The 23859-nt window shown below is 48.6% G+C and overlaps 1 protein-coding gene across 5 annotated transcripts; it reads left to right on the top strand.

Moving 5' to 3' along the window:
- The first annotated feature begins 101 nt into the window (after positions 1–101).
- On the top strand, positions 102–22664 carry LOC112669987 (ILK associated serine/threonine phosphatase). 5 transcript variants are annotated; one of them, XM_025463620.3, is made up of 12 exons: positions 102–257; positions 7722–7787; positions 8260–8316; positions 11303–11422; positions 12677–12803; positions 14909–15015; positions 15358–15451; positions 15736–15823; positions 17146–17267; positions 20231–20350; positions 22157–22238; positions 22373–22664. In XM_025463620.3, the coding sequence occupies exons 1-12, from the start codon at positions 203–205 to the stop codon at positions 22514–22516; spliced, it is 1182 nt and encodes a 393-aa protein (XP_025319405.1). In that variant the 5' UTR covers positions 102–202; the 3' UTR covers positions 22517–22664. The 5 variants fall into 5 exon arrangements, with proteins under 5 accessions (XP_025319405.1, XP_035575031.1, XP_025319406.1 ...); XM_035719138.2 differs by having other exon boundaries at positions 221–257; positions 7722–7810; XM_025463621.3 differs by lacking the exon at positions 102–257 and adding an exon at positions 795–946.
- The last annotated feature ends 1195 nt before the right edge of the window (positions 22665–23859 follow it).

Here is a 23859-nt window from a genome sequence, read left to right as displayed (position 1 = left end):
CGCGCGCCGCGCCGCCCCGCCCCTCCGCGCGCAGGATTCTGGGGCGGCCTGGCCACGCCGCGCGCCGATTGGCGGAGGGCCGGGCCCGCCTCCGCGTGATTGACGGCGCCTGGGCCGCCACCGCCCCGCCGCCGCCACTGCCGCCGCCGCTGCCCGCGGGCTGCGCGACCGCGACCGCGACCGCCGCCGCCCAGCCTCGGCCATGGACCTGTTCGGGGACCTGCCGGAGCCCGAGCGCTCGCCGCGCCCGGCTGTCGGTAAGCGGGGTCCGCCCGGCCGGCCGGCGAGGGGAGGGGCGGGGAGGGCGGCGGCGGAGCGGGGGCCGCGCGGCCTGCCCGGCCTGTCGGGCGCTCGGGGGGGCTCGGCCGCCGCGTCCTTTGTGTGCGGGGCCCGCGCGCGCGGGGCCGGGCTGCGGGGCTGCGGGGCTGGCGCCGGGCCCGCGGGGTGCTCCGCCGTCCTGCCCGCGCCGCCGGGCCTGCGCGCCTGGGCCTCCGCGAGGCCGGGGCCGGTGCCACCGTCGGCCGCGTGCGCACCTGCGGGGACGCGCCGCCCCGGGGTCTCCTTCCCGAGCCCGGCCCGGGGAACTTTAAGGACGAGTTCCGACTTCCAGGCTCCCCCTCCCACCGGGCCGGGGAAGGCCTCCAGGCTGGGCTCCGGAGGCTGCGTGGTCAAGGTCCCCGGGGGATTCCGACCCGCCCGCCCGGCGGGAAGCGGGGGGCCGGGGGGGGCGGGGGGGGGGGGGCGGGCAGTAGATGGAGCCTTCGCCTGCAAAGCCAAATCTGAAAGCAAGCGATTATAATTAAAACTGGCCAGAGTTAGGGGCTGCAGGAAATGCGGGGTGCCCGGAGGAGTGAGGTTTGTCGTGCGCCCCCGAAGAGTGGGGAAGGAGGCGGTGCTGGAATTGGGCCTCTGACGCTGGGAGACTTGTGATTTGCAGAGATTCTAGGTAAGGGAACCATCTGGGGGGTGCGGGGTTGGGGTGGGGGATGCTCAGCCCTCTGGCTGCCCCGCGCACACCAGCGTGGAGGAGGGGGTGAGCTTAAACTGCTTCTTTGAATTTGCAATTTGGTCCCACCCTTGCTCCTCCGGGCTTGGACTCCGCTCGTCCGGTGTGCTGGGCCCTTATGGGGCCATTATTCCCAGTAATGGTACCGTTGCTCTTTCCCCACTTGGCACTGTGACGGTACAGAAACAGCCGAATAACTTTGTCTTTGAGCCATCCACTTTCTAGATTGTTCTAGTTGTAGGTAAAAACTCCGGCTTTGTATATATATATATATTTTTTTTTTCTTTTCCTTCTCCTTTATCCTGTTGATGGAGTATACCTTCTCTCTGAATATGTTTGGGATAGAGTTTGGGTTTGCAGATGTGCCTGTAAACCTAGCATTTAAAGAAAAGAAGAAAAAAAAAAACTCCCTGACTTTTTTACCAGGAATTAATTTGCACAGGAGAAGGCACCCTTAGAGGATACAAAATCTGACGACAACTGAGTCTTACAAGTTGGTAGTTGGCAGCTTGCCCCCAAAGGCAGTGGGGAGCATAGGGCACAGCCAACCCTGCCTGAGATGCCAGGGCAGCAGAGGGGCTCCTTAGTGTTCAAACCCCCGTTCCCTGGAAAGTGGATTAGTGAACCAGCCGCTCCCGGCTTGTGGGAAGAGCACCAATGATGATGCTGTCACAGGCCCTGCTTGGCTGAGTGTATTTTTAAAAGTAGCTTTAAAAACAAAGGAGGCACGCTTTCTGAATTTGCAAGTGACAGGAAGCCAAGCGGGATAAGTACTAACGTGAGTGTGATAGAGTTGGGGTCCACAGTTATCCTGACAGGCAGTTAGTAAAAAACCGACAAGTTGTGATTTAACCTGTTAGGGGTTAAAAAAAAAATCATTTGGACAAGTACAGCATCTGATTTCACTACCTTGTGGGAAAAAAAAAAAAAGGAAACGTGATTTTTGAAGAGCTAATTTAAATGCCATACTTTGTTTCAGAAAATCGATATTGATTGCTAAAAGTGGAGTAAAATGAAAGGAAAATAAGGTTGATTTCATAAAGTGGATGGGAAGATGAGGCAAAAACTGCACCATCATGACCCTCACGCATGACATGCAGGTGCCACAAATTTCTGAGCTGATGCAGGGAACGATAAAAGACCTACTCCTTTTCACAGCCCCAGAGAAGAGTGGTTTTGGACATGTAATCAAACGGGTTTCAAATCTACTAACTCCCACCTTCTGTGACCGTTCTGTAAAATAAGATTGCCGCCTCCTACTGTTAACGCAAGCATTAGAGAGAGCACTGCATGCTGGGTGCTTAGCACAGGTGCTGCACATGGTCAGTGCTTAGTGGGTGCTAGTGCTTAGATGTTAGTATATGAGCTGTTAACTTTAACAGCTATTTAAAAGGAAAAAAAATACACTCTTAACTGGATTTTGTGAGTGTCCAGAGGGAGGAACTTTCACCCGTTCAGATCACATCAAGTGTATTTAGTTCTTTAATTTTTGTTTTAAACATTCCATCTAATGTTCTTGCCTCCAGACCTCTTAATTTTTATGGTCTGAAGAAAAATGTAGAAGGAACGCATTAATAAATGTTTTCAGATTTTGTGCTAAATGAGTGGTTTTCATGCTAGCACTTACAGATTTGATTGTTGACTGAATCAAGTTTTTGTGTGTAATGAGTCACTTAAAAGAGGAAGTATACACCCCTATCAGACAGGAATGAAACTTTTCTGCTATAGCCTACTCCTAACTAAAAGTGCTACCTTGATGTCTTTAAGATCAACAGCTAATAATTGGTAATCCCCAAACAAGTTGAGGTGTCCTCGTTTAAAGTTGCTTTGGCAGTAAGTAGTCAGCTGTCAGGAATAAGTAAATATTGCATGGTAAGCCATCTTCAAAATACTTCCTTCCAAAAAAAAAAACCCCTGGAGATCTAAATATAAAATAAAGGTTAAGATGTTACAAAAAAAACAAAAACAAAACACTAACTGTAAAACTTCAGAGATAAGGAAGAAAAAAAACTCATGAGAAATTAAAACGGATTTAACTCATGTGAAAATAAAAATTTCTGCAGGACAAAATGCCACAAAGGCAACAAAATAACTTTGTAGGGGTGCCAGGGTGGCTCAGGTGCCTCAACTTAAGGCATAATCCCAGGGTCCTGGAACAGAGCTCCCGGTTGGGCTTCCTGCTCGGTGGGGAGTCTGTTTCTCTCAAGTAAATAAAATCCTTAAAAAAATAATTTTGTATGCATTATGAATGATCCCTAATAAAGGAAAGGCTCATACACATTAATAGACACCTAACCCATTTGAAATTGGCAAAGGCTGTATCCTGACAGTTTATGGAAAAAGAAATGCAAATGAGCAGCAGCCAGGACAAGTGCTTAGTTTCCTCAGTCACAGAGGAAAGGAATAGCAAATCACTAATGCACCATGTTTTCACCAATCAGAGTAAAAATTGGCAGTATGCTGGTAAGGATGGAGAGAAATGGCCGTTCTTACCAAGTGTGTTGGGAGTGGACACTACCACCCTTTTTGGAAACACATTTTGGCATCTATCACACTTAAACCACTCATACCCTTTGACCCAGTAGTCTAGCAGATTAAGGATATATGTCTAAGGTTGTTTACTGTGGCATCATTGTCATGTGAGAACCTGGCATCAGCCTACGTGTCCATCCCTAAGGGAATTGGACAATGAGCGGCAGTGCCTCCCACACAGAACAGTCACAGAGCTGTTGGGCCCAGACGTACTGGCCTGGAACATGCCCTGAGGGCTTACATGAACAGGGTTATATGGAGAGTGTTGTGTAGTACGCATCTGCCTTTTAAAAATTAAAATGCACATACACAAGTGCATTGGCTCAGAAGAAAGAAACACCTGTTACTTTAGTGGGGAAGTGGGCTCTTTTTCTAAGGCCTCTATAGTGTTTGGAAAAGATGTATTGCTTTTGTAGTTGAAAAAAATACAGGTATAAAGGACAGTTAAGGCAAAATACTTACTGTACCTACCAATACATGGTATCTGTATTAGTACAGCTGACATGAATATGATCAACCCAAGAGTATTTTTCTCAGCGTGGTGTATAGCTTTCAGTAGACTTAGCTTCAGAACATGGATAGGTCAAAACAAAACTGAGATGAGGTTAACTGTAATGAAAAATTGTCTTCAGTCTTGTTTCATTCTTTATTTGGGTCTTATATTTAGAATTTGAGGGGCCTTCTTCCAGAGTTTTGGGTCCTAGTCCCACTGTGTCTAATTTTTGCAGACCCAAATACTTTGGATTGCTATTTATCCAAAATGGAATGTAAGGTTCTGGCTAATCAGAAGTTTCCCTTATAACATCTATCACCTACAGATTTATATTTTAAGATTTCATTTTTAGGTAATCACTACACACAATGTAGGGCTAGAACACACAACCCCAAGATCAAGAGTTATGTGCTCTAGTGATGGAGCCAGCCAGGTGCCCCGCAGTTTTTGTTTTTGTTTTTAAGAATCCAAATATAAGCTATTCTAAGTGATCTTTTCAATAATGCAAAAAGTATTTCAGAGATCAATAGCCTTGGGATTATCTTTGTAGGATTGTTGGAGCAGTTGAGTGAGATGGTATGTAGAAGCAGTGTGGCACCTCGCAAGAGCATGGATGGAGACCAGGATGCCTGGATTTGACTGCCCAATCCTCACTGGCTCTCCCTCAGTTTCACCTGAGTGCCTCAGTCACCTCTTCAGAAAGGAACAGTAATAATAGTACTCAAGGATTCAGTGCATTAGAAATGTGTAGAGCACTGGAATAGGGCCTATTTTTAAGAGCCGTTCTTAGATGTGATCAACAAAAATGAGATGATCTAGTGTTTAATTGAAATAGCACTCAGAGTATTGCAGAGTGAGTGAGAAGGAGTGGGGAGGCTCATTCGACTCAGTATGAGGAGATGGGCCACTGTCTGGGGATGGTGCTCAGATCGGGGGCACTATTTCAGAGTTGTAGCCAAAGGACAGAAGCCAGGCTGGTGCTAAGCTGGAAGCTCTGGGTGAGGAATGCTTGCAAGAACTGACAATGTATTACCTGGGAAGGAGGACTTCCCCCTTGGATATTGGCAGTGGAAGGACGATTTAGATGGATAGTTTAATTCGAAAATTAAACTCTGATCTGGCCCAAGTGGTGGAAAGGTTGATTGCTATTCAGGTTGGACTCCTCCCTGTGATGTTCTCTCTTCCCAAATGCCTGACTCTCTGGCCCCACTGAGGTGCTTGCTCTGCATCCTCCCGTATGGGGTTGTTGTTTGTTTAAGAATTTATTCATTCGAGGGGGAAAAAAAGACTTTATTCATTCGAGAGTGTGCAGCAGGAGGGACAAGCAGACTCCCAACTGAGTCTGGAGTTGGAGCCCTCCCAACGCAGGACTCGATCTTAGGACGCCTGGATCATGACCTGAGCGACAGGCAGACTCTTAACCAACTGAGCCACCCAGGCGCCCCTCCCATACAGTTTTGAGTCTGTAGGAGAATGGGCGTTTGATGTTTACACCTACTTTGGTTTGGGTTCCTCTTGAAAGTGCCCTGCTAGAATATTAGGGATTCTTGTAGGAGGATTACAGAGTAAGTGGTCATTCTAAATGCCATTCAGTGTCCTCGTGATGCTGCTGTTTTAATACCTCCTGTAGAGTGTTTATATCACTTGTGAGAAAAATGAAAGTATTTGTAGTTATTTAGTTTGGGAAATCCTGAGGGATGACAATATAATTTCATGGAGTAGAAATTTCCCATTTGAATTAGGGTATACGGCAGAAGAGTTACTTTTTTTGTTCAATCAGGAATTTATCAGGTATTTAAGAGACTTAAAAACTCTGGAAGAAGTTTTTCCTTGGAGTTTCTAAATTTTAATTTAGATTTTTGTGGTTTTTTAAACTTATTATTTTTTAAGTATGCTCCATGCCTAGTATGGAGCCCAGCGACAGACTTGAACTTATGACCCTGAGATCAAGACCTGAGCTGAGATTAAGAGTCAGACACCTAACTGACTGAACCACCCAGGCATCCCTACATTTTTGTTTTTAATAGAGTAGAATTGAGGGCACCTGGATGGCTCAGTTGCTTAAGCACCCAACTCTTGATTTCGCCTCAGGTCATGGTCTGAGGGTTGTGGGATCGCCCTTTGTAGGGTTCAGCGCAGAGTCTGCTTGTACCTCTCCCTCTGTTCCTCCCACTGTGGGCATGTGCTCTCTCTAATATGTTGAAATAAATAAAACCTTTTTTTTTTTTTTTTTTTTTTTTAAGAACTGAAGAATTGATATCCAGCTCATTTCTACATAGAGGCAAAAGGTCACTGTAGATGAGCCTTTTGGAGCATACGGTTGAACTGGTTTTTAAATGAGTCCATTTCTATACTTAAGCTCTAAGGAACAAGAAGTGGGGCAAACTTCATAGGATGGGCCTGCGCACGCGTGCATCTTCAGCCCTTTGTTTCCCCCCCATGTTCCTGTGTACCAATTCATATATTTAATAGCTGAAATAGAAATTTTGGGGAAAGCTTGGAGAATAAGGAATGGTGGTTAGATTTTATGTGGAAAGGGATAATTGAGTATAAAACTTTGTTTTATATTTTTGTGTATGTTTATATATATTTATGTTTATACACACCAAAAGAGGGTGTAAACCTTGAGGTTTTTATTTATTTATTTATTTTTAAGATTTTACTTATTTGGGAGGGAGGGAGAGCATGAGCAGGGGGTGGGGCAGAGGGAGAGGGAGAAGCAGGCTCCCCTCTGAGCAGGGAGCCGGACGATGTGGGGCTCCATCCCAAGACCCTGAGATCATGACTTGAGCCGAAGGCAGACACTTCACCGACTGAGCCACCCAGGAGCCCTGGTCTTCAGGTTTTTAGATTTAAAAATTCCCCTGGCTTTCTCCTGAGTTTATCTTGGAGTATCTGAAATTCCTCATTTTCTCCATAGGTAGTAATTGAAGTGGGCACTGTGCCGGGGATGCTACATCCACACAGATTTGCTTCCATCATCCTCTCACCTTCTCTGTGCTCATTTGTTTGAGATCCTCGTGGGTGGTTTGTTCAGAATGCTATTAAAATCCAACTTTTAATACCATAGATCTGGGATCCCTGGGTGGCGCAGCGGTTTGGCGCCTGCCTTTGGCCCAGGGCGCGATCCTAGAGCCCCGGGATCGAATCCCATATCGGGCTCCCGGTGCATGGAGCCTGCTTCTCCCTCTGCCTGTGTCTCTGCCTCTCTCTCTTTCTCTCTGTGTGACTATCATAAATAAATAAAAATTAAAAAAAAATACCATAGATCTTTGGTCAGGCAGAGAGACCTCTGTCTCTGACTTTTTGTCTTGAGGGACCAAATAATTGTTTTCTTGCTCTGGAATCAGTATTTCCCCCCCCCCAGGATTCATTTTTTTGAAAAAATTTTTCGATGTTTGTTACTTGCAGGAATGAAATTATGGAGAAAAATACTTGTTTTTCTCAAAATACCCACCCAGTGACCCTTCAGATGCCTTTGGGTCATCTTTCACTACGTTTATGTTAACTCTAACTGTTGGAAGCAAATGTTCATACTAAGTAGCTGCCAAGAAAATACTTCTTAGAATTTTGTCTAAGAAGGAGGAGAAAATTTGAATTTAATAGCAAACATCTTAAAAGACCTCCCCCTTTGAACACCTGCCCTGGCTGATGACCAAATGCTTTTTAAGCAGGCGCTCTGTGTTCTAGGCAAAGAAGCTCAGAAAGGACCTCTACTTTTTGATGACCTCCCTCCGGCCAGCAGTACTGACTCAGGTACAGTCTTCAGGCTCTCCCAGGTGTGTGTCAACGTGTCATCCTGGGGTTGTAGTTGTCTGAATCTTTCTCCCTTTCCCCCATTTTCAACACACAGATGTTTTAGGTGTTGGACTGTCTTAAGTTTTGAATCCATGGCATCAGGTAAGGCAGAAAAATCTGCTAGTCGCTAGCCCTGAGAAACTGCGTAAAAGTGTTGAGCAGTTTTCTCTGGTTCATTTGAGTGTTTATTTTACTAGCTGAAATAAGACTTAACTCTTTCAGGCAGATTTTTGTTTCCTTTGAATTGAGAGGACCTTTAAATAAAATAGGTTCAAGATCTTATTTACCGAGGTATGAGTTGCCATTGGATTGACACGAGAACTTTTGAGTTTATTTCAATGACCTGCATAGGTGTCCTGGTGGGATGGATTCTGAAACTTAAGCCTCACCCAGGTTTTGTGGGCTCACTAAATGTTCTGCTGTGTTTCAGGGTCAGGGGGACCTTTGCTTTTTGATGATCTCCCACCAGCCAGCAGTGGCGATTCAGGTAAGTGGTAGGGAAAAAAATTCAGGGTGCTGATGGAAATAGTGCATAAAAAATTTATTCATATGTAAAATGTATTTATTAATAGATTTTTAATAGGGTTTAGTATGACAGTAAGTATAGCATGAGATTTATTAAAATAAATCCATAGATACCATCAGGTGGAAGCAAAAAGAATACCTGCATCAGTTTTTGGTAATTATTTTTTACTTGGGGCTCAACCTCTCGCAAATAACTTTAAAAATTAAGAATTTAGTCATTTGAACTTTGTTATTGATGTTAAAAAAAAAAACAAACCAGAGTCTGCCTCTTCCACTGTCTGTTCCTGACAGACTTAAATATATTCAGAAGTATCTAAATATATGAAATGGTTAAAATATATTTAATATCCCTGAATCTGTAAATATGGATGGTATTGTCTTTCATGACACTTACATTTTAAAAAAAATTCTGATCTTTAGAAAATGAAATCTGAATGACACTGGTTTAGTGACTGGCATAGACCCTGTGCAGGAATTTTCTTGAAAGTCAGGGCTTTAGTTGATTATTTCCAGTCAGTCCTTATGCTTCTCTTTATTGATTGGATTTTGTTTTTGTGAAGCCTATAAACATTGGTTCCACCCGTTTCCGTAACATCCCAGTTAGGTAGAGGGAAGTTCCAGGTAGGTAGAGGGGAAAACAGGAGGTTCCTGTCTGTTGTCACAGTGATGGATCTGTTCATCCATGTGGACACACTGGGAACTTCTCACAGGGAATTCCCCAGGTAGGGGCAGGGCAGGAGGTGCAGGATGGGAGTGTAAGGGGGAGACAGGGGGAATGCAGGCTATTTTTATATGCAGTTCTCTTCCAGTATAAGAACCTTCTTTATGTCATTAAGTGGAATACGTGCTGCCTTTCTTTTTTTGTTTCTCTTTTTTTTTTTTTTTTTTTAAATTTTATTTATTCATGAGAGACACGGGGTGGGTGCAGAGAGGCAGAGAGAGAAGCAGCTTCATGCAGGGAGCCTGATGTGGGACTCAGTCCCGGGACTCCAGGATCATGCGCCAGGCCTAAGGCAGGCGCTCAGCCACTGGGCCACCCAGGGATCCCCACATGCTACCTTTCAAGTAGATTTTTTTTTTTTATTCATTACATAAAAATCATCAGGATTAGTCTAGATTGTTTAAATTAAATTAGGAAAAGTTCCTGTATTTATAAAAAGTTATTATAATCATCTTGCATAAGAATTCTCAGGTTTTCAGGGCTGTGTATCCATACTAAAGCAGTACAGTATTCTCACAGAGTTAAGCCTAAAACCTTCCCAATAAAGACAGTATCTTTTTTTTTTTTTTTTTTTTTTAAGATTATTTGTTTATTTGAGAGAGAGCATGAGTTGAGGAGATGGGCAGAGGGAGAAACAGACTCCCTGCTGAGCAGGGAGCCTGATGGGGACTCGATCCCAGGACTCAGATCATGACTTGAGCCCAAGAAGATGCTTCACCAGCTGAGCCACCCAGGACAGTATTCTTATAATGAAAGTTAATGTGAAAGTTAACGTGTGCAAACAGGGTTCCTAACAGATTTAACACAAGACAGTAAATTTACCATAGCTATGTCTTAGTTCTTCACAGGGCAAAAGACAGTCAACTAGTAACAACATAGAAGATTTCAGCACCATTATTAATAAGCTTGATTTTTTTGGCTATAGAATCTAACCTTGCATCCAATATATTGGATTTCTTGAGAAGACATAGTCACTATTTACAAAAATCGACTACATTCTAGGCCATAAAGTAAGTGCCATGAGGAATCGATTTCATATACAGACCATATACTGACTACGTTGTAATTCAATCAGGAGTCAACAACAAAGCTATAAAAAGGTCTCTGTTTGCAAGTTAAAAGAGAGGAAGATTGTTTTACATACATACTGGGAAAGCAGGAACAAACAGTAAGTGACAGGAGGCCACTAGAGAGGCCTCTGGGGGAAAGTATGGGAACATCCGTGAACTTTTCTCAGTTAATGTGCCTGATTATGTGGGACAGGACATGTGTGTTATGTCCTACTGTTGCAGACACCTGTCCTTTTGCAAGTAATTGACTTTTCTTGAGGGCAGGGACATTTTCTTCCCTTTTTCCTCAGTGCTCAGAAATGTCTGGCAAAGAATAGTTGAATAACAGTTGCCTGCTTTTGTACTGAAATGCAGGGGATACTTAGAGCCCTTTATCATGACGGTGGCTGCCATTTTTTGGATACATGATGAACCAGGCACCGTGATAAATGCTTTACACACCTGTCCCTGTTGGCTTTAAAGCCACCTTCTGAGATGACAGTACCCTCCCTGTGTCACAGATGAAGAAACTGAGACTGGAAGGTTGAGTAGCTTGCCTTGAGGGCACACCTCTCTGAGCAGCAGAGCTGAGATAAAATGAGACTTTTCTCCTTCCGAAACGGGTGCACACTGCAGGTGCTCCTAGCGTTGTTTGTGGAGTACTCATTCATCCCTCTGCAAGCGTGAACGGGTTCAGCAGTCGTGTTTTGCCTTTCATGATACCAGGAGTTCTCAAAGCCTGACATTGAACCTCATTTTAACCCCCTTTTGGGATGTACTACTTTTTGACTTGTTTAGGATGTGTCACTTGGCAGATCTTGGAAACTTCCCTGTTTGTAAATGAGAGCCTGTGGATATGAGACATCATATGCATGCTGCAGCCCCAATGACATGGGCTGTGTTTTACCACTGAGAGCCCTCCCTTGCAAGTCCCCTCACAGTTGGTCTGGGCAGGACCTGGATCTTACCCTGTGGTGCCGCGCCCCCTCCCCCCGTGGGGGCCCTGAACACACCCCCCCCCCCCTCAAAGTCAGAGCAGTGACCACTGTGCCTGCCTCTCTGCCCGCGCTCGCGCACCACGTTCTGTTGTCTCTTGGGTTGGGGTGGAGTTTGGGCTGCCAGGGACTGTTTCTACCCATCTACAGCTGTGGCTCTGTCTGGCTTTTCTTTGTGTCTAGGTCCTCTTGACACGTCGATGTCCCAGACGGTAAAGAGTGAAGGGAAAGGAGCAAAGAGAAAAGCCTCTGAAGAAGAGAAGAATGGCAGTGAAGAGCTTGTGGAAAAGAAAGTTTGTAAAGGTTTTCAGACAGTTTGAAAACAAATGTATTAGACTTCATATTTTAAAACAACCCAGAGCAAAGTTGAGCTCCGCTTTCTGATTTGTGGCGCTTCCTTTTTGTGTCTCTGTTTGAGAAGCTGGTGGGGCTTTCTCTTTGCAAACAGATTTCCAAGTTTACTCATGCTTCCTCTCTTTCCTTTCCCTGTTCATCCTTGACCCTACCTTTGGTCAGACATGAAACCTGCATTTGTTCCTCAAGGGTGAAAACACTCAGGTTGTTTGACTTGACCATCTCTAACGAACTGTTCTGTTATTTTGCACCCGCTTTCTCCCAGGCTCCCTCTCTGTTCACAGCATGTGGACAAGCACTTTGAATTCTGTGGTTAGCTTAGCAGGCAACTTCCCAAGAGAGAGCCTGAGGTTAGAAAGAGCAGTTGAAATTTGTCATCAGCTTTGTAACTTGTCAATAGAGAAGATCAGTGAAAGAGAGGTGGCTGTGGATGTTCACACTGTACCAGGCCACTTTGTCCTGTGCCCCAGAGATCTGAGATGAAAGCCATAGGCGCACTGGCCTGGCAGGTGTGCGACAGGGTTATTACTATTACTAGCTCAGTGTAAGGGCGGGTCTTCACCTTGTTGCTGCCCATAGGATCAAAAGCACTGTGCCCTACCAGCAACGGCTCTGTGAAAAGTATCCACTTTAGTATTTACATGGCCCTAGGGTGTCTGAAAATGAGCTTAGTCTAGCCATTAAATACAAATAGGCTGCTGTGCCTCCAATGGGCTCCTTTATTCTTCTCTTCCTCGGAGTAGAAGTACTTATCATTGGCTCAAATTCTTTACCAGCCTCAGGCACAGAAATCAATATTTTCAGATGTCCAACAGGGCATTTCGGATAAACTCTACTTCCTGGCATTTCCCTCAACTAGGCTGGTACAGAATTCCTTGCCCCGGTTCAGGATGACAGCACATTCCTTGCTCTGGTACTTTGACTTAATGCCTTAGCCAGAGTTGTTTGTACTAGTGTGCTGCCCTCTGCTGCCTCCTCTTCGTTATTGAGCTTTGGAGACTATCCTTGTCCAACAGAGGTCTGATTTTAGTCAGAGGCGTGCAGCTAGGGATGTAGCAGGCTCCAGGGGTACAGCTTATTTATGTGCGCAGTTAGGACGTGACTGAGTGAAACAGCCAGAGTTCCCTCTCTTTTGCTCTGGGGCTAGGGCTTCTGGAGGGAAGAGCACAGTTTTGTATTGGCTTTTTGTTTTGTTTTCCTTAGCCTCCTCAGTGATCTTTGGTTTGAAAGGCTATGTGGCGGAGCGGAAGGGTGAGCGGGAGGAGATGCAGGACGCCCACGTCATCCTGAACGACATCACGGAGGAATGTAGGCCCCCATCGTCCCTCATGTGAGTGTCCATGCTCCAGCAAGCCTGCTTGGCATAAGTCTGTGTCCTGACTGGAGGTTTGGACCGTGCTCAGTTTGTATTCATTAGAAAGAATGTCATTTCACTGGGACCGCTGGGTTCGGTGTCAGTAGTTCTCAGAAGGGGTTGATTTTGCACAGGACTTCCCCTCCTTGGCATTTTTGGGTGTCAGGTGGAGGGGTGTGCCACTGACATCTCCTGGGGGGGGCTCAGGATGCTGCTAAATGTCCCACAGTGTGTAGGACAGCCCCGCAGAAGAGAACTGTGCAGCAGCCCCAGGTGTCATTCCTGCTGAAGTTGTGAAACCTGTTAATGGGAGAGGACTCTCCACCTTGTGAGTCTTTGGGGTGTGGTATTCTTCATCAGTATCTGAAGAGCCTCCAGTAGGGAGTATTCTTATTCTGTGAGCCAGTAGGTAGAGTGGGAAGCTGCTAATTACAGCCGCATGTGGGAATCAAGGATTGCTGGTATAATAGGGCCCCGAAAGAACAAAAAGCAGAAATGGCGTCAGGGAGAAGAAAACCAGTGAAAAATTTCCTGCAACTGTACAAACTCAAGTGAAGCCTTTGAATAAGCTGTGTTAGGCATGGAGGAAGACAACCAGAAGGTAGGACATGAAGGTCTGTCCTACCCAGGTAGGTTAGCATGCGTTATATATTCACGTACAGTAACGTGTGTGCTACACAGTTACATAGTGTATACCCCAGCAGGTCTCCATAATCACATAATCAGTATGTTACGTTCATTAACTGACACCAGTTGGTCATGAGCATACAGTGTGCTGGAGCCTGCAGGATACCTGGTCATGTGCGGAGGTGACTGTAGTTAGGCTGCCACTGCTCACCTGGACTGTGCTTCGGAGTTACTTTAGAAGCCAGGAAAGGGACTGGTAAAGAGCCCCAGGGGAGTGGATCTAATGGGATCCCTAAACCACCCCCAGCACGTACCATGCGTGTAAGAGAACTGTTTTGGCTTAGGAACCAGGTGAGGTTTTTCTCTCATGGCTTATGATGTCTCTGTTGAAAAGGAACTTGAAACATGTTTAAAAAGCAACTGTGGGATAAATGTCGTTTCTCATAGGCATTTTTATTCTTCTCAGAACAGTTCAAATCCTTCATAGCATTTATTCCATACATGCACATTTTCTGGCAGAGTTTGGAAGGGGAAAAGGGATGAGTGGTAAAATGGACCTCAAGAATTAAATGTTGAATCAGTCTAACAATTCTGGAATTACCCTCTGCTCTCCTAGATGTTTTTCTTTGTCTTGGATCAGTAATTGTTTATCAATGTGTTAGCATTTAAAACTAAATCTGATTTAAATAGAAAAAGCTCTCATCTTCACTGAAAGTTCAGTTCATAGGTCTTGATTTATGCAAAAAAAATGTGTCTTTAACTTTGTTTTATTTTTAAGTTTTTTTTAATTTTTATTTTTAAATAATCTCTATATTCAACATGGGATTCAAATCCACAACCCTGAGATCAAAGAGTTGCATCTTCTTCTGACTGAGCCAGCCGGGCACCCCAATTTTTGTGATTTTTTTAAATTAACAGTTAAAAATGTGGGTCTGCTGGCTGACTCAGTCGGTGGAGCATGTAACTCTTGATTTCAAGATTATGAGTTGAAGCCCCATTTTGGGTGTAGAGTTTACTCAAGTAAATAAATTTTTAAAAATGAGAATACCATGAAAGTTATTTCAGCTTTTGTCTCTGTTAATGCTGTGTCCTTTTTTCTTCATTTGTGACAGTGTGGTGTCTTACCAGAGGATATCCTTTGTCTCATTAATGCTCATTGTTTGAGATCAGATTTATAAGCCTTGGGGGACCTGGGTGGCTCAGTCAGTGAAGCGTCTGCCTTTGGCTCAGGTCATGATCTCAGAGTCCTGGGATCAGGTCCCACGTCTGGCTCCTTGGTCATCAGGCAGCCTGCTTCTCCCTCTCCCTCTGTCACTCCCCCTGCGTGTGGGTTCATGCGCGTACTTGCTCACTCTTATAAGTAAATAAAATATTTAAAAAAAAAAAGATTTAGAGGCCTTAGTGGAGAGGGGGAATCTTTGTGAAAATCTCTAACCATCGGTTCATTCTTCCAGTACTCGGGTTTCATATTTTGCTGTTTTTGATGGACATGGAGGAATCCGAGCCTCAAAATTTGCTGCACAGAATCTGCATCAGAACTTAATCAGGAAATTTCCTAAAGGTGTGACGAGAACAGAATCGGTTTGTGTTTGTCTTGGTGTTTGTCGTCTATGTAACTCGGGGAGACGAGCCATGTGGGAGAGTCCCCAGTGGTCTCTGAAGGTGGGGCCGGAGGGAATGGGCCCCGAGGTGAGCAGGTGGTGGACGTGCAGGGTGCTGGCACAGGACTTCTGTCCTCGTGGTGGCACCTTGCGTGGAATGTCTGTGTGTGAGGAGGCTGCTAGGTGGACCCTGCCTCACCAGTGAGGACGTATAGATGTTCTTGGTTACGGAACAAAAACAAAATGGCAGCAAGAGCAGAATTTCCTCTTAAGAATGTGTTGTCTTGTTCCTTCTGTGATAGGAGATGTAATCAGTGTAGAGAAAACCGTGAAGAGATGCCTTTTGGACACTTTTAAGCATACTGATGAAGAGTTCCTTAAACAAGCTTCAAGCCAGTAAGTGTGGCCCCATAAAGACGTGTGAGTGGTGTCTGTGTGTCTATGTGTGGTTTTCCTTAAACACAACTTAGGTCTTCTGACAGTTTAATACAGTGCTCACTGTCTGAAAAGTACCTAGCCTGAGTAAGCTCTCATCACTGTTAACTAGATCTGAAACAGTCTAAAGTTATCAAACCTTCCATGTTGAAGCATAAAAGACACTGAGCAGTCAGCTCTGGAAGTGAGTCTCGACGTTGGTGGCCTATTGGTGGTGACTATACTTCTGATGTGTCTCTCTCCAGGAAGCCTGCCTGGAAAGATGGCTCCACTGCCACGTGTGTTCTGGCCGTAGACAACATTCTGTATATCGCCAACCTGGGAGATAGTCGGGTACGTGGCTCTGGAGCTCCCTGAGAGAGCAGCACAGTCCCCGGGCGGCCCCTCGGCCAGCACGGGTGCAGCAGGATGGGAGTGCTGGCTGGGTTGAAGTCTGTCTGCGTGTGGGGCTACTACCGGCCCTTCTGCAGAGTCCACTATCTGGGTGGGGGACCAGCAGCCACGCACGCTTAAGGCAGTTTGTTCTCTGGCACGCTTAGGCCCTGTGAAGTGTGTGTACACTCTGTCTCCGTGCTATGGGCCATCGGTCTGCAAATCTCTCAAATATTTTTCAGCTGCGTCTTTCCGACGTCAGACAATAATAAATGTAAAGGATTCACCCTTGCCCCTGAAAATCATTGTGATTTCAGAAAGTCAAAAGTAGCTGGAGAAGTGCTAGGTAATGTGCCATTTGTCCAGAGCCCAGGCCACTTGGCCAAGAGAGGAAAACTCAAGTCTGTTTGCCGCTGGTGACCCCGTGTTCCAGCCAAGTTGTGGAGAATGATATAAAGCTGGAGGGTGACACCCTACAGCCTGGCTCCCCTCATCACCCCCCTTCAGACCTGATCTTCATTTCCGTTGCCACGTTGAGCGAGCCTCGGGCTTTGTCAGCAGTCACAGTGATGAAGTGACCCTTCCCACTTTTCAGGGGCCATCTGCAGACTTGCTGTCCCCAACCACATCTTATTAGAGTGACTTATAAATAAATGTCAGCAGTAAAATCACAGGTAGTCCCTGTGCCTAGTGGGTCTTTATTCTGGTGATTTTCTGGTGGACAATCCTGGGTGCACGTGTTTAGACTAACAAATAACATGAGTAATACCAGGGGCAAAAGAAAAACTTTGGAGTTCGATCCATGATTGTATCCTGGCTCTGCTCCGTGACTATTGTCCGGGCCTCGACTTCCTCCTCTGTAAGACTGAGGTTTTCCCAGAAGTACCCACAGGACAGATGTGGCGGTGGGAGAGCACAGAGGTGCACTTGGTCAGCAAACCCACCTGCCCCCATCTTTGCCTCCCCTAGACTCATGGAATAGTGCCACCTGGAGGGGCTCTGATGCTCATCAGGTGGCTGCCTTCTGTGTCCCAGGTGAGGAGACAGCAGCCCACGGTGGGGGAGCCGCTGGCTATGCTCAGCCAGTGGTACTGTCCCCAGACTTGAGATGCAGACCAGCCAGGGCTTCTCTCCTTGACTCCTGTGACACTTGCCGTGACATTTCTTGATCCTCCGAACTGGTGTTTGTCAACAGGAGACTAAATCTGAAATTCCATTGTTAAAGCTTTGTCTTTACCTGGTAACTTTGAATTTCGTGACTGTCGTAACCTCCGTGTTCCCAGGCAATCCTGTGCCGATTTAATGAGGAGAGTCAGAAGCATGCAGCCTTAAGCCTCAGCAAGGAGCATAATCCCACACAGTACGAAGAGCGAATGAGAATACAGAAGGCTGGAGGAAACGTCAGGTGACGGGGACTGGCGGGTGCCCCAGGGGAGGAGGGCCGGCCCCTGTAAGAGTGGCTGTGGGACCTCTGAGGGTAGAACCTTCCATGTTACGCAGTCTGCAGTGAGATGGGACGGTTCGAGGTCTAACCTGGGGAAGCAGGTGAATGGATGTTGCAGGATTTCACATTATGTCCAAGTGGCAGCAGAAGAGGGTCCCAGAAACATGGCTCCCTGCATTCGCAGAAGAGGAGGCCCGCCTCAAATCCAAGTTCTCCATTTGCAACATTTTCTCTGTGCCTAGGAACCTTCTTAAATGCTATTCATTTGTCACAACTGAATAAGCTACAGTTTTAGGCAAATTCTCCAGAGAGAAAATCTGAAGTGCTGAAGACAGTGGCTCTTTGTAGCGCGTGCAGACCGTCTCTGGGCTTCCTGGCACAGAGGGCCCTGCTTAGCCGGCTCTGTGTGCGGCCCCGTCTCACCTCCGGACGTCTCTGATGGCCGCGTGCCTGCCCTGGTTTAGACGTGCCGGGCCTGTGAGGTAGCTGACTCAGGCTAACGTCTTCTGTACTGTAGGAGAATTGCACTTCAAGGACATTGCGCTAGGAGTGTGGCCACAGTGTCTTCTGGGTCATTTTATAGTTTGGCCATTCAGGTGTCATGTTCTGTTGGGACGAGCGAGCAGTAAGGTAGCCACGTGAGACCGCACTTGCTTGTCCTTGGAAACGGCTTCTCCCCCGTGGTCCGTTGCTGCTGCTCCAGGCGGTTCTGGCCAGTGGTGCCAGCGGCTCCCTGGAAAGCAGGCAGGACTCTTGGAGTTTGTTCAGAAGTTTCTCATAGCTTTACAATTCTGCTTTTGCCTGAGCTCTGTGAAAAGATTTTGACATTGACCATCCTGTGGCCGACAGTAGGGTCGGCTGTGTAGCAGCTACTGTTTGCCAGTCCACACTAACCACGAGCGGGGGGGGGGTGGGGGGGCCTCAGAGACGTGCTTTGACCGCCTGGCTTTGGATGGGCCCCTCACGGCGCTCTGAGCCCCAGGGCCGGGCTCTGGTGCATCCCTCACCAGAGGCCAGGGCGGCCGGCCTGCTTGGTCTTTGCCACACTCTCCCACTTGGATTATTAAAACATTCGTCTAAAAAATTTTCAACAAAAAATTTGAAAGCGTGAAACATTACCCTACCAACAGCCTAGGTTCAGTAGTTAACAGTTTGCCCTGTTTGTGTGGGTGCGTGAGGCCAGCCTGCGTGAAGTGAAGGTGGGCCCGCAGATGCAACCCCCCAGGAGAGGATGACTGGCGGTTGGATTCTCCCTGGCCTCGCCTAGATCCCTGCTCCCCCACCTGCTCTGCGGCGTCTTTGTCTGAACCCAGCCTCCGGCCTGCATCCACGTACCTGGCCTTGCGCCCTGCGTGGCTCGGCCGGGGGTGGAGGCCTGTGGTGGTGCGGGGCCACCGGTGTCCCATCTCCCTGCAGTCTCTCAGGAAAAGTTGCTCGCATGTGTTTCCTCTCCTCCAGAAGCCAGGCTGGAACACTCGGGCACAGCGTGGGTCAGCTTGCCCATCGAGCTCCAAATTACATGTGGCTTCTCCTGGGTCCATGGTTCTGTGGGCTCCCGTTCTCCACCGTCCCTCCAGCGGTGCGGGGCCCACTGGGTGTGGGACTCTGCCGGGAAGCAGAGAGGAAAGCAGCTTTCCTTTCTCACGCTCGGGAGTTGTCCTGTGCTTTCTGTACAGAGTTGCTGGCATTAGCGGGTCTTTGGGACCCGCCACTCAGTCTTGAAACAAGGCAGGTTCATGACTCGGGTGGTGGTCCACACCTAGTACCTCAGAGCTTGGTGTCTGAACACTGAAGAGGCACTTTGTTGGCTTGTGCTTTGTGCTGCTTCCTGAATGGCCCTCACGAGGCCGAGACACACACATACACGCACTCTTCAGCTCTGCTCCTCTGTGCTCTGAACCCCTCTTGCTGTTCGCCTCAATGATTGTACTCGAGAAGATTGCTCGGCTGTCCACAGGTGCCAGCAGGTCCATCTGATGACTCAGCTGTGCCCACCGGGAGGGTGACAGGGGCCACAGTGAAGTGCTGGCAGCCCGACTGGATTCTGACTCCCATGCAGTCGCTGGGACCAGTGAGCATTTCCTGCCACACCCATCCATCCATCTAGCCTTTCTAGAGCTCCTGTTCCCTTGGGAAACCTCCACAGAGCCCCCATGAACAGCTTTGGGGTTTGCTGAGCACTTTCGTGTCCCTCGTGTGCCTTCTGTGGCTTAGACGTGATGGTCTGAGGGCCTGGGAGCTTGCAGCTGCCTGAGGTTGCAGAGCATGCAGGCCCACCTGAATTGTTCTTGGCGGCATCGGGGCTCCTTCTCCTGCTGAGAGAACTCTGGTGACATGCAGTCCTCTTTATAGGTCGCATTTAAACATAGAAGAGGTAAAAGTTCAACATACAGAATATTGCAGCTAATACAGTTTAAAGTAAATCCTATCCCATAGCCCAGGTGAAGAAAACCTGCTTTGGAATCTGAGAATAGTCACTTTCAGGTGTTTTCCAAGTTTGATTAGGTGTGAACACAAACTGTCTTCTATTCCAGCTGTTGGTAGTCCTGGCTGCATGCTCAAATCACCGAAAGGAGCTTTCGGGTAAAAACAAAGCCAGGTCCCAACCCAGGCCTGTCAAGTCCAACTTGGCTGTGGGCAGATGAGCAGGTCAGGCTGGGTGCTGCCCCGTGCCAGCCGGAGGCTGGGCTGTTCGTCAGGGTGCCCTGGGCTGAGGTGTCCAGGACGGCGCAGATATTCATGATCTAGAGCAGTGAAGATTCAGCATAAGACACGCAGCCGTCTCTGAGGCCGAGAGAGGGCAGTGCTGGCTAATAATGCAGATGTCACAGGCTCCATCTTTCGCTCTGCTTTTAAGATCAAATTGTAAGGACTGTGAACCCATGATCTGTCAGATGGAGTCTTTGTTTTTCCCGTCATTTTAGGGACGGTCGTGTCTTGGGTGTGCTGGAGGTGTCCCGCTCCATCGGGGATGGGCAGTACAAGCGCTGTGGGGTCACTTCCGTGCCAGATATCAGACGCTGCCAGCTGACCCCCAATGACAGGTAACCTCACCGTACCACAGGCACAGGTGTGCGTACACATGGTCTCTTCCCGACTTCTGGTTTGTATTCTGACTCTGGATGGGGTGGGGGCGGCCCCGTGAGGGGCACTTCCTGGGCCTGGCGGGGCAGGGATGGCCAGACTGGTTTATGCTGTAGGGGGCTCCCCCGTCAGGTGGGTGAGCACACATGTGAGTGGGTGATTCCAGCACCATATGTCAGGGGAGCACAAGGTGCTCTGGAAGGCTTGGGCCATATCCCTGGGCCTCTGGCAGAGGGAAGCCATGAAGGGACCGTATGCCCCACTGCCAGGTGGATGCCAGTCCTGGAGAGTGACGGAGGAGTGACAGCAGGCAGCTCTGGGGTCAGGTTGTGAAGGTCCTGAGCTCCATGCTGAGGAGTTTGACTTTTAGCACATGATTGGTGGAGAACCAGGGGTGGCATCGAAGCAGAGCCGGGCTTAAGTGGAGAAAGAGGTGGCCACGGTAAGCTGCCTGCAGAGATGGCGCCATGCCCCGCCACAGCTAGGGCAGCCCTCAGTGAGGAGTTGTGGAAGGTTGGGGTGGGTGGGGTGGGGAGGCTCATGAGGAGCCCCTGCCAGTCCTGCTCTCTGCTGTGCCGCCTCCGCACGGCCCTGCCCATTCCGCCCCTCCCCGGTCTCCACTCCTGCCTCTGTGCAGATGCTGTTCACCTGCCCACCGTGGGGTCTTGGGAGGCTTCCACCAGCCCCTCCTCTGGTTTTCTGAACTGTGCCCCAGGCCTCTATTGTGCGTGCTGTGCAGATTCCCCTGCTCTGGGTTGTAGCCGTGGGTTAGTGTAATGGGTCACTTGGGTCACTCAGGGTCCTCACCAAACTGGAGGGGGCAGGAGGCCCCCTCGGCCTTGTGCCTGCTGGGTTCCAGGCACACCGTGTGATCAGCGAGGACAGAGTACCCCGTCAGAGAAGGAAGAGCAAGACCTGGGTGTTGGAGCAAAAATGATGCCTCAGCGCTGTGGGGAAGCTCACCTCCAGTCCTCCGTGGTTCACCAGGACTTCCCTGGGAGCCCAGAGGAGAGGCTCGGAAAGGGAGCTAATCCTCCTGTGGAGGTAGCCAGTGTCTGCCCTGGGGTCTTGGACTCTCACAGAGTGTTCCTGAGGGTTGTGAGGGCCCCAGGTCTACACGGTCACGTGGTATTGGAAACGCAGTGTGGATTTGCCACAACACCTCATGTTTTTATTCCTGATTTTCCTCGATTTCGTCTAAGAACGTCTTGGGTTAATAATCCATCATCATATGTTGATGAACAGAAGGGTAGTTCAGTTTTGATGGGTAATACCACAGCTGTAAAAAATATTTTTTTTGAAGTAGACTCCACACCCAACATGGAGCCCAACATGGGGCTTGAACTCAGGACCCTGAGTTCAAGACTGGAGCTGAGATCAAGAGTTGGGCACCCAGGTGCTTGGTTGTTTTTTGTTTTTTCCTCCATAGTTGTAAATGTTTTTAAGTAGTTTTCAATCTCTGTCGTAAGAGTTAAATTGGTTTTTAAAAAAAATCTTGGCTGGGCACCAGCCAGCTTGATTTGAGCTCAGGTTGTGATCTCAGGGTTGTGGGATTGAGCTCCGCATCAGGCTCTGCACTCAGCATGGAGTCTGATCCTCCCTCCCTCCCTCCTGCCCCCACTCAAGCAAGCTCCTGCTCTCTCTCTCAAAGAATAAAGTTCCTTAGCCTTTGAGCATCTTGACAAGTATTTATTTTATCTCTGTCACCAAACCATTTTATAACGTTTGCTGCCACGGCCCAGTTATATTTCTTGTCCATGTTGTAGGTTCATTCTGCTGGCCTGTGACGGCCTCTTCAAGGTCTTCACCCCAGAAGAAGCCGTGAACTTCATCCTGTCCTGCCTGGAGGTAAGAGAGCTCACCAGCGCGTGCCAGCTGTGGAGCTACGCTCGGGTTCCGGGGAGCAGCCCCTCCTCGAGGAGATGGCATCTCAGAGGGTGACAGGGATCTCCTGCTGACCGGTGCCCCTTCCTGCCCGGTAGGATGAGAAGATCCAGAGCCGGGAAGGGAAGCCCACAGTGGATGCCCGCTACGAAGCCGCCTGCAACAGGCTGGCCAACAAGGCAGTGCAGCGGGGCTCTGCGGACAACGTCACCGTGATGGTGGTGCGGATAGGGTCCCCGTGAGGGCTGGCGGGGCAGCGAGGGCGCAGCAGGGCCGGGAGCGCGGCATGGTATTGACTTCACAGGTTCATCGTGTGTGTGCACATTCTGTGTGTTTCGTGTACTCCTGTGGGACTCCCATGGTTGTAAATAAAGGTTTCTTTTTTTTTTTTTTCTAGTGTATTATTTTATCACATTTGAGCAATTCTTGAGCCTTCAGAGGTTGCGTTTGTTTTTGAATGTGCTGTGGGTCTTTCCGTGTTAAACCATCGTTGGCATCTTGGATTGGCCTGATACAGTGACCCACAGGCCGCCTGGTGTGCAGCGTTTTGTAGTTCGTGAGCACCTTACCTGTACTGTCTTACCCTTGAAGTGACCCTGGCAGGGGAAGTGGCATTTTGCAGGGAGGAGACCGAGGTAGGAAGCTGCCCAGACAGGCTGTCGGAGCCCTCTGGCTCTTCTCAGTTCTCTGTGTGAAAGAAGGCCCACCAGTGTTACGCAGCAGGAAGCGAGGCTTAGCTGGGGGAATGGACGGGTGCACAAAGGTACCGTCCTCTAGAGTAGCGTGTCTCCGGCAGGGCCTCCCAGAACAAGGGGACCCAAGGCCTCTGGAGTGCTGGATGTCCCAGGACTCACACCCGGATGCCCTGTATGCAAAGCACACAGTCTCCGGTCTGAGCAGTCAGGCTGCCATTCGGAACAGCCTCTGAAGTCCAGCTTCCCGTGTAGGATTGGGCGTTCTGTTGGCCCTGTGCTGGGCTGGTGTCGCTCTTCGCCAGGACACTTGAAAGAAGGACCCTTCTGGTAAAGATGTTCAAAAATGCATAACTAGCCTGTTGATGAGGATAATATTTCTCAAGACCTGGTATAAAACAGGTCATGTGATCACTGTAATCGTATGTTAGGAAGGCAGCTCTTGGGCCTCCGGTCGGTGTCTGCCTCAGGATGATGTAAGTTTCTAAAACCTTGCCTGGGAAGCGGCAGTTTGGTAACGCTCCCCGGCCCCCACCCAGCGCGCGCCTTATCGCCCCTCAGCTCCGCGGAGCCCGTGTCCCCACCACAAGTGCCCCGGGAACCTTTTGAGCACACCCTTCCCCAGAGAGTGTGGAGGGCCAGGCTCCATCCCTGATGCTGCCGTAAGGTGTGGCCCCCACGAAGAGGGGACCCAGCATCCCAGAGCCGGGACACAGGACGGTTGATTCGGTCAGCATCTCCCCCCAGCAAACCAGATGCCGGTGTGCCTCACGCACCCCTAGTTCCCAGAGCTGAGAGCGGCTTAGTGCAGAGGCTTCCCTGGCGGTCCAGGGGCCCCCCTGGGGCTGAAGGCCACCCTCCACCTCCCTCCCTAAGTTCACTGCTTGCCGTCC

This window comes from Canis lupus, chromosome 25, assembly GCF_003254725.2.
Source record: "Canis lupus dingo isolate Sandy chromosome 25, ASM325472v2, whole genome shotgun sequence".
In the NCBI taxonomy this organism is placed as follows: Eukaryota; Metazoa; Chordata; class Mammalia; order Carnivora; family Canidae; genus Canis; species Canis lupus.
The sequence above is the reverse complement of the archived record's forward strand: the minus strand, read 5'-3'. Positions and strand labels throughout refer to the sequence as shown.